Below are 11,031 nucleotides of genomic sequence, written 5' to 3'. Positions count from 1 at the left end.
ATATATTTATATTTTGATTGAATTGAATTGTAGCTATATTGAAAAAAGCAGTAATGTAGAATCTTGTTAACCTTTGGAATAATAAAGGGTTACCTTGTCTTGAATTGAAACCAAGTTTATTTTCTGTGAAAGTTTAATTGATTGGTTATTGAATTATGGATGGATAGATAGATAGATGGATTCATAAACGTTGTTTATCTTGATTGGTGGAATTGTGGATGAATGGATGGATTGATAGATGACTGATTTAGCAAGAGATTAATGGATTGAAATAATGATGGTGCTGCATGCACCCCCACAAATCCCCTTGGTTGATTGACTATTTGAATGATAGCAATGGATCAATGGCTGAGTAATGATTGCATGGATTGTGGTTGGATTGATTGATGAAGGGATGGTTTGAATGGTTGAATGATAGCAATGGATGGATGGTTGAGTAATGATTGGATAGATTGATAGTAGGATTGATGGATAAATTGCTTACTGATTAATTGATAGATTAATGAAGGGACGGATTGATTGACTGATTGAATGATAGCAATGGATCGATGGTTGAGTAATGATTGGATGAATATAGGACTGATTGATGGATGGATCGATTACTGATTAATGAGTAGATTGATGAAGGGATGGATTGATTAACTGGTTGAATGATAGTAATGGAGGATGGTTGAGTAATTATTGGATAGATTGATAGTAGGATTGATAGTAGTTGTTTTTTTATGGTGATTTGCTTCTTGTCAGGTGAAACTGCACCGAGACAAACCACATGATGTTGCTCTTTCGTATTATATGCAGATATCACATGCGGTATCATATACTTTTATATAGACTGCTTATGTTATGCTATTGCATTTTATATAATTCATGTTACAAACACATTCTTGTAAATATGTCTTATACAATATATTCATTCATGTAAATATATATGTTAATGTTGTTAGTAAACTCAACTCATTAATATTCTTATTGATATTGTTATTAATTAGTATCATTATTATTTTTATTATTTTCTATTGTTATCATTATTAATAATAATGAAATAATAATAACAATTTTTATATACCGCAAATTTTCAGAACATCGATCAGAACAATACTTAGAATGAAAGTGAACAAGTTCAGTCTTAGAATCATTTAAAGAAAACTTAAAAGGGGGTGGGTGCAGGGAGGGAGAGTTTCCCCCTCCCGTGCGAAGCTTTTGGTGTTTCATAAATTAAAATGAAAAGGAGCCGTCTCCCTTATCTCTAGTACCTATATTAGCTCCAATTCAGTTGACTATATTGTGATTTTGAACCTTGTTTTCAAACGTTATTGTAAATGCACAAAAAAGGAATACAATGGAGGAAATTAAAATAATAATAACGACGCGCGAAGTGCGGAAGCTAAAGCGTTTTATAATTTTTTTGCCATGAAGAGGGTCCCGAGAAAAATGTATTATCTAAGATATATATTGAATACTTCCCTTGGACAGATCAGATTTGATTACAAACAATTTAGCGACACAGTGCATATCTTTAACTCGCAAAACAGAGGAGAAGAAGTGTATACGCCAGGAGGAAGATATTCCTCCCCGCGCAGAGCAATGAAACTCTGAAATTTTAAAGGGGAATGAAACCTTTGGAATAAGTAGGCTTGTGTCGAAACAGAAAAATCAAAGAAACAGATCAACGAAAGTTCCCTTTGATGGAATATAAATTACCCCCAAAATGTATCTTTTTGCTTTTTCTTGTGGTGATACAAACTCTTTGATAGATGTGATAAAAGGGGCAATTTAGCTGAAATATATACCAAAGTAATGGGGAGAGTTGTTCACAAGTGACATCATACATCTTTGTTGCATTGCCAATATGAGGATCTCCATAGCATTAGTGATCGCAATATTCAAATGCTCATAACTTTCTCATTATTTGTCCGATTTTCTCAAACTTTTGTTGTATTTCGTTGATCTTTTTTCTGTTTTCACACAAGCTATCTTGTTCTAAAGTTTCATTCTCTTTTAAAGGGTGGACGTTTCATCAAATGCAGATATCTCTAATACCCCATCGGCTCTAATTCAATTGATTTTCTTAGATTATTAAACTTCATTACAAGGAAAATAGTGCGCAAAAGTTGAAACTTCTGTGATTCATTGAAATTATATAAAAAAAGGATGCCTAATTTCTTTGACTTATCCTGAAGCGCTTCATGTTGAATTATAAAGAAACCGTGTCATTCAAAATTTCAAACTGAGGGCGCAAAACAGGACAGGAGATCAATGTGCAGGGAAATGACATGAAGTTTAATAGAATTTGATAAAAAAAATATTGTACTTTTTGTCTCACCTGCGAAGCAAAGTGAGACTATAGGCGCCGCTTTTCCGACGGCGGCGGCGGCAGCGTCAACATCAAATCTTAACCTGAGGTTAAGTTTTTGAAATGACGTCATAACTTAGAAAATATATGGACCTAGTTCATGAAACTTGGACATAAGGTTTATCAAGTATCACTGAACATCCTGCATGAGTTTCACGTCACATGACCAAGGTCAAAGGTCATTTAGGGTCAATGAACTTTGGCCGAATTGGGGATATCTGTTGAATTCCCATCATAACTTTAAAAGTTTATGGATCTGATTCATGAAACTTGGACATAATAGTAATCAAGCATCACTGAAAATTTTGTGCAAGTTTCAGGTCTCATGATTAAGGTCAAAGGTCATTTAGGGTCAATGAACTTTGGCCGAATCGGGGGTATCTGTTGAATTACCATCATAACTTTGAAAGTTTATTGGTCTAGTTCATTAAACTTGGACATTAGAGTAATCAAGTATCACTGAACATCCTGTGCGCGTTTCAGGTCACATGAACAAGGTCAAAGGTCAATGAACTTTGGCCGAATTGGGTGTATCTGTTGAATTACCATCATAACTTTGAAAGTTTATGGATCTGATTCATGAAACTTGTACATAAGAGTAATCAAGTATCACTGAACATCCTGTTCGAGTTTCAGGTCACATGATCAAGGTCAAAGGTCATGTAAGGTCAATGAACTTTGGCCATGTTGGGGTTTTTTGTTGAATTTATTATTGTTTTTATTGTTTTTACTTTGTATACATGAACAATTCAGCCATTTGGCTGCGACTCATGTTTTTAATAAACCTTGAATTGAATTGAATAACCATCATATCTCTGTAAGTTTATTGGTCTAGTTCATAAAAAGTGGACATAAGAGTAACCATGTATCACTGAACATCTTGTTCGAGTTAGAGTAGTATTCAAAGTCAGCACTGCTGCTATATTGAACCGCGTGATGCAGGTGAGACGGCCAGAGGCATTCCACTTGTTTATTTATTACAACACGATTATTTGACCTTCCGCTTTTTTAAATTAGGAACCCGTTTGTCCCAAAATCATGGTTGTTTAGTATTGAGCTGAAAAGCGGAGAAGTTGCCTTTATGGAGGTGACGCCAGAAAGTAGATTTTACCCGCTCGGAGTCGACCCGACCAGAAATTGCGCGATCAATTAAAAAAAAAGATAACTTCATATACTTCGGCCTAACCTTACTCAAATTCCATGCCCTAATGTATACATTTGAATTTTTAAAACTGCCAAGAAACACATATAGCTGAGGTGGAAAAACAGGGTTAGAAAAAGAGTGGGGAAAACAATGTCTTGTCTTTCCCTTGATGCCCACAATCAAAGTGTTGATTATTATGGCAATGGAGAACTTGGTTCCTGCAGATGTTCGCGGATAAGTTGACACCTATTCTCACCGATCTGTTCCAAACATCAGTGGATACTGGCACCCTTCCCCGCCAATGGAAGGAGGCAAATATCTGTGCTGTGTTCAAGAAAGGAAATAAGCAATCACCAGATAACTATAGACCGGTTTCTCTGACATAGACAATGTTAATAAATTTCCAGAGTATCTGTAATAAAAAATCTGAACTAAAGGTCTTGTTAGAGGAGTTTAAACCTGACATTGTGCAAGGAACCGAGACATGGTTATCTTCTTCAATTCATAGCAATGAAATTTTCCCAGATGACTATGTAGTATTTCGACGAGATAGACAAGTGGGTCAGCATGGGGGTATCCTGACGGCATGCAGAAATGACTTGGTGATGTCACGTAAGGAGGAATTCGAGGGAGATGGTGAGATTCTTTGGACCCAGATTGAGCTTCAGGGTCGACGAACATTGTTGATAGGAACTGTCTATAAGCACAAACACGATGATAAAGATACAGTCAATGAACTGGAACAATCCTTTGGGAAAATAAGTAGGAAGGGAAAGCCTTATAACATATTGCTTTCAGGGGACTTTAACCAACCAAATGTGAATTGGGAAGAGTCAACGATTTTGGCAAATCATGCTGCCTCCAAGGAGACAGCCCAGGCTCTCCTTGAAACTACAACGGAAGAAAGCAAACGTGGAACAAATCAACTCCAGCATAGATGATTTAGGGAGAACTTACTCTTTATTGCAAGAAGCTTCAGTGCAAGAGAAATGGGATTTGATAGAAGGGGGACTGAAAAGAATCATGAAGGCTCACATACCACAAAAGAAGGCCGCCAAGGTAAACAGCCTCCCATGGTTTAACATACAGCATCACCGATTGAGACGAAGAAAACAAAGACAGTACAACAGAGCTAAACGTTCAGGGAGAGCTTCAGATTGGGATAACTTTGTCTTGACTCAGAAGGCCTTGCGAAAGTCGCTAAACTCAGCAGAGCGTGAGTTCGTGTCTAATAGACTTTCGGATGCACTGAGGGATAATGTCAAGCAGTTTTGGTCTTACATGAAACGACTTGGCAATAGTGAGACAGGTGTAGCAGATCTGATAGTTAATAACAAAATAATTAGTGATGGAAGAGAAAAGGCAGAAGTCCTTAACGCTCAGTTTGCAGGAGTATTTACACAGGAGGACTGTTCTAATATCCCGGAGTTGGGCACAAGCAACATCCCAGCCATTCCAGATTTGAAAATCTATGAAGAGGGTGTGCTCAAACAACTTCGGAACCTCGGTCCCAACAAAGCTCCAGGACCAGATCAGATTCCTCCTTGGTTCCTGCAGATGTTCGCGGATAAGTTGACACCTATTCTCACCGATCTGTTCCAAACATCAGTGGATACTGGCACCCTTCCCCGCCAATGGAAGGAGGCAAATATCTGTGCTGTGTTCAAGAAAGGAAATAAGCAATCACCAGATAACTATAGACCGGTTTCTCTGACATGTGTTCTGAGTAAAGTCCTGGAACACATTGTCCACTCCCACATCATGGACCACTTTGAAGACTACGGGATTCTGGTGGACTCTCAACATGGGTTCAGAGCGAGGCGTTCTACAGAAACACAGTTGATTTTAACAGTTAATGATGTGGCAAAAGCTCTTTATAGGGGAGATTCCATTCACATGGCAATATTGGACTTCACAAAGGCCTTTGATAAGGTTCCGCACGAACGCCTCCTTGGTAAACTTAATTATTATGGAATAAAAGGAAATCTCCTAAACTGGATCCGGGGTTTCTTGACTGGAAGGTCACAGAGGGTAATATGTGAAGGGAGCACGTCATCCTCCAAAGATGTTGTATCAGGCGTTCCGCAAGGAACAGTTCTCGGACTATTGATGTTCCTGACATATATCAACGACATGCCTGACAAGTTAAAATGTCGGGCTAGATTGTTCGCGGACGACTGTTTGTTGTATACCCCAGTCGCAAAAGAGGAAGACATGTGCAACTTGCAAGATGATCTTCGGTTGCTGGAAAAATGGCAAAGTACATGGAAAATGAGCTTCAATCCTTCAAAGTGCACCGTCTTGGCAGTATCTAAGAAGAAATCGCCTCCTCTCAGGGACTATATTTTTTGTGGACATGTGCTAGAAAAGACAACGTCCCATCCTTATCTGGGGGTTCAGCTGGACAATAAACTAACATGGAGGGAACAAGTGGATAAAACAGCTAACAAAGCCCACAAAACCCTTGGCTTTCTACGAAGAAATCTATGGTTCTGTCCAAGGGATGTCAAAGTCATAGCCTATAAATCGTTAGTCAGACCAGTATTAGAGTACGCCACTTGTGCATGGGATCCTTATAAAGCTGATCAAATCAGAACTCTTGAAGGGGTTCAACGAAAGGCAGCCCGTTTTTTGCTGTGGTGATTATAGCCGTGAAAGTAGCGTCAGTGGAATGTTAAAAGACCTCCAACTCGATACGCTGGAAAGTAGAAGGGAAAAGAACAGACTGGCAATGATGTACAAAATCCAGAATAATAATGTTGATATAAACAAAGAGGAATACATTAACTTGATCTCGACAAGAGAGACAAGGAATAATAGTGGTACTCGCATAGAAGTGCCATTTGCCCGGACAGATACTTACAAAAACTCATTCTTTCCAAGAACAATCAGAGCTTGGAATGACTTGAATCCCGATATAAAAAACAAAACATCAGTAGAAAGTTTTAGAGCAACACTCTAACCCACACGTGAGCAGCACGCTGGCGATTTGCAGACTACTGCCCTGCCGCACAGTGGGCCAGAATGAACCCAAAGTGCGACAAAACCCTTTTTTCACATATTTATACGATTAAATTTGGTAGATAGGGGTAATTTCACCCGTAGAATTCAATAAAAGTATTTTCAAATATCGATGACGTCATTAAAATACTGTTTTCTGATTGGCTGTTAACATTTGAGAAGAAATTACATGTTTCTAATTCTACAATAATTTTCAAATTTTCAGAAACTAGTTTTAGAGAAATTTCAGCAATAAGGAAGCATATTAGCAAACAGCAAACACATAAACAGGCAAACAAACAAAAAAAAAGTCTGTGCTCGGGGTACAAACAATTCAATTTGTGACTTGAGTATCGCTTAACCCTAAAAAGACTGGGGGCTGATTCAGCCCCCCCTCGACATTTTTCGCGATAAATCCGCCGCGCAAAATTTTTTGACCGCGTCGCTCACTGACTTTTTACTTTCAAGTCTCGGGCAACTTTTGAGACCAAAATTGTGACCCCCGGGTACTCGGTTCCGAAATTACGCAACATTTTGTAAGTGCATGCAGACCCCAAATTACTCAAAAACGTGAATTTGTGTACAAATCCAATGCAAATAGTGTTTTCAGCCAAAATTCATGAATGTATCATTATTTTTCCTTTTACTGCTTAAAATCAATTAATTAAGCCCCTGACAATTTACATTGAAAAAAACAATAAAAAAACAAAAAATCGAAAAACAAAGAAATACATAAGAAATTTAGAAAACAATAGAAAACATAAGAAAATAAATGTGATGTTGAAATTTTTTAAAAATAAATTTGATCAGGTGCCTATCTAGAGTATGTGAAACAAAAATAAGCAATTCAGGGGCATTATTTTATTAATTAGAGCAAACTTATGGTTTTACGAATAAATCAGCATCATTAATGAGACATGAGATTTTTTGAAGAATTTGATGTTATAGTTTTGTAGGTAATGCCAAGGGTAATGCGTGTGCCAATTTTCGTCGCGATCGCGCGATCGACGGCCGAGATCATAAGGGGGGGGTGGCTGAATCAGCCCCCCCCCCCCGTCTTCTTAGGCGTCGAAATAGCCCAGTCTATTTAGGGTTAAAGAGGGCGCCCTACCATGAATCCGGAATTGTAAAATTTAAAGTGAAATTGTAAAAAAATGCAAAGGGGTATTTTTATTCAATGGGTACAATGATTAACCACACCTACATGAATTAAAATGGATTGATGCCAGTATTCGACAGTGAAATCTTTAAAATAATTATCCCAATGATAAATAATAGAGGCCGGGTCCTCTGCAGGTTAATCGGTACAAGGCCTACCTATATATTTCACCAAGAACAGCGTATACAAAGTTATTCCGAAACAGAGTCTCTCTCTGTTATCTCAACAACCATTATGTCTTTGGTGAGAGGATCTTTTAGCATACATGTACTTTGAACATCAGGAGGAAGAGGCTGTGCTTGTTGTACTCTTAAAAATTTGCTACTAATCACAATGTCACTTGTTACCATTAGTCTGTGGAATACATATAAAGTCAATAAGAGTCATAGACCAATCAATCCTTGAAATGATAATATGCACTTCCTTCTTGATTGATTTTAACAATAATTTATAGCAAATTTAGAATGAGCCAAGAGATAAACGAATTCATACGTGTATGTGAAGTTACAAACCCTTCATTTTTTTTTTTTTTTTTTTTGGGGGGGGATAAATACTAATAATGATAATGCAACTTTATACATGTATAGATCCCACGTATCTGTCATTTTCATTTTTTGGCAGAAAACTGAGTGAAACCAATCACATCCCTAGTCATGTGTGTTATAGCGATATACAGTAGGACTTGCTTTATGATAGCGATATACAGTAGGACTTGGTTTATGAACAACAAAACAAATTAATAATCTTACCCGGGAATCTTACCTTAAGAACTAATCTTCTCAGAATGACAGCATATATGAAACACGGGATGGAACAGTTTGACATCAAAATGAAGTTGTTTTACATGTATTACTATATAGTTAGTGGAAGTGGAAATGACAGCTTGTCTTAACGTATGTTTAACGAAAATATTCTAGGAAGATACCAGTCTAAAGAACCAGACACCTGAGCCAGACACCCCCCCCCCCTCTCTCCCACCACGCGACGGTGAGTTTCACAGAGATACGGTCTTATACGGTCCCGAAGGGAGCGGGGAGTTTGTTTAATGTCACCCGCAACGTTCGGCACGCGCATAATGGGACACTAACTTGGAACGACTTTTTGTGATAAATACGGCGAACATGTGGTTGGAAAATTGGATATATCTCCAGAAAATGCACGTATCTGCAGCTAAATTTGGTATCATTGTAAAGCATGAACTATAACAAAGACCGTCATGGTATTTATAGCGCAGCAATCGGCAGCAATTTGTAAAAGAAATGCTCATGAAAAAAAAAATTGCTAAAACCCCCCATTGTCAAATGGTTTCGTCCAAAATTACCTCTGAAGGGATCATCATTTTATCTTGAAAATTTTTGATCACTTAAAGCAATCATTCATCACAAAGTACCGTGAATTAGAAATAAATTAAGCTATCCGTTTTGTTGAAACAGTGAAATATCTAAAACGTGTCATTTTCACATGCGGTAGCCGTAAAGGGTCATTTTTCCGGTAATATTGAATAAAATGGGCAACTAATAATCAATTTCATGGAGAAATATTGTATGGAGACATCCTACAGGTTCTTATCTTTGCTTAGAACATGAAAAAAACAAAATTTGTTTCATGACCAAAAACCAGTTTTGGCGCACTTTTGCTCTCTCCTGGCCCACTGTGTGCCGGTGTAAACTTCAGAAGAAGGTTCAGAAGGTATTGTCATTTAACCGCGCGCAGCGCGGAAGCGAAATCCATATATAAATTTAAAGCAGGAGTTTCTCTTTTGAGAAAAAAATATAAAGAATGAAAAACACAAAGCTACCATTCTTCCCCTCCCTCCCTTCTCTTTTCCTTTTCTCCTCTCTTTTTTCCCTTCTTTTTTTTTCTTTTTGGGGACTTTTGGGGGGGCACCGCCCCCAACGCCCCCCCTGGCTACGCGCCTGGTTAACCCAAACCTCACATTTTGAGTTTGCAAACCTAAATTTATACCCTATGGCTTTCATAAATAGCGCCGCCTCTACTTCGCCGATTCGGATGCTTTTGTTCTGCTACGCTGGTTGCGGTCGCTGCTCATTCAGGTTGTTTGCTCGTTGAAATATCTGAAATTTTTGGTGAATGATGTCACCAAGGCTACGCTCGAGATGCGGCAGGAGAGCGAGCAGGTGCTCTTTCGCTCGTGCCAAATTTTGCTGGTCGCTATAATAAAAGAGCGAGCGGCGCTCGCGGCGACCACAGTAATACCACTGATCTCTATTTTTCAGTGAGTAATACGCATAGAGCTACGTACGAACGTGCGCGCACGTGCACACTGATGAGAGCGCGCGTACGTACGTAGATCTGTAAACAACATGGCGGTAGAAAGAGTTTGTGGAGCCAGTGAGAGGAGATAAATCACATCATTTTGTAGATTGTTAGCTCGTATATACGGAAAGAGGATGCCTAGAACACGTGAAGGAGAGTTACCTCTTCCAGCAGGATGGGAAGAGGCACGTGATGCTGATGGAAAAATCTATTTCATCGACCATAGTACGAGAAAGACATCTTGGGTTGATCCTCGCGACAGGTAGGCAGATCGGGATCGCAAGGTGGCCGTGGTGTTGTTTCGGTCTCTGTGCCTGCGGAGTGCGGTGCGGCTGTCACATCCACAGGCAGGCCATGGCATGGCGAGCGGGATGTGCCGAGCCGGGCGGGGTGCCGGTCTAGCTGGCCAGGAGGCTCCTAGAGAGTAAAAATCATTTACTAATGTATGCTTACTCTCCATGGAGCCAGGGATTCCATCCCGTTCATCTGCGTATACCGCCAAATAACCTGAAACTTTCGCCCCTGAGGCTGAGATATTTCTTTCTAAAACTATTATTAGATCTAGCCATTTATTAAAGCAAAATCTGATTCTAAAATCCAGTAGATCCTTAGACTAGAGGCACACGGCCAATATGGGAGACTCTCCAAATTCAATGTGGGAGATAATCTCCCAAAGTAGACTTGCTGTGGAAAAGAACAAAAGGAACAACACCAACATTAACAAAAGCGTAATTTTTTCCACCCAAAATTTTGTATCACTGAGGTCAGAACAGAAGCCCATTTGTTTTGTCTGTGGATGACGGCTAAAATCTTATCAAAACAAAATGTAAAAAGTAGACGGTGAATTTTTTTTGCAGCCAAGGTAATACTTTTGAAGCAAATGTAAACAAAGGAAATTGGTCTCCCAAACTGGAGACGGTCTCCCAAACTGGAGACTGTCTCTGAAATTGGATACCCAGATTCTTTACAAAAGTCTCTGATTAATCTCTCTCATGGGAGACAGTCTCCAATATTGGCTGTGCGCCTCTACTAAAATCATGTAAATGCAATAACTTTATTTTTGACATTTCTACGCTATTGTATTGATTTCATTTTCAA

At 38.8% G+C, this 11,031-nt stretch overlaps 1 protein-coding gene across 1 annotated transcript in view; it reads left to right on the top strand.

The window, feature by feature from the left end:
- Positions 1 to 9,746: 9,746 nt before the first annotated feature.
- The window catches only part of LOC121418703 (protein WWC2-like), a 50,731-nt gene continuing 49,446 nt past the window's right edge, over positions 9,747 to 11,031 (top strand). Inside the window, exon 1 of the mRNA XM_041612785.1 lies at positions 9,747 to 10,195. Within this exon, the coding sequence (XP_041468719.1) occupies positions 10,068 to 10,195 (128 nt within the window). The 5' untranslated portion in view covers positions 9,747 to 10,067. The remainder of the gene's footprint in view (positions 10,196 to 11,031) is intronic.

Source organism: Lytechinus variegatus, chromosome 1 (genome assembly GCF_018143015.1).
Source record: "Lytechinus variegatus isolate NC3 chromosome 1, Lvar_3.0, whole genome shotgun sequence".
NCBI lineage: Eukaryota > Metazoa > Echinodermata > Echinoidea > Temnopleuroida > Toxopneustidae > Lytechinus > Lytechinus variegatus.
This window is presented reverse-complemented; position numbering and strand designations above follow the sequence as displayed.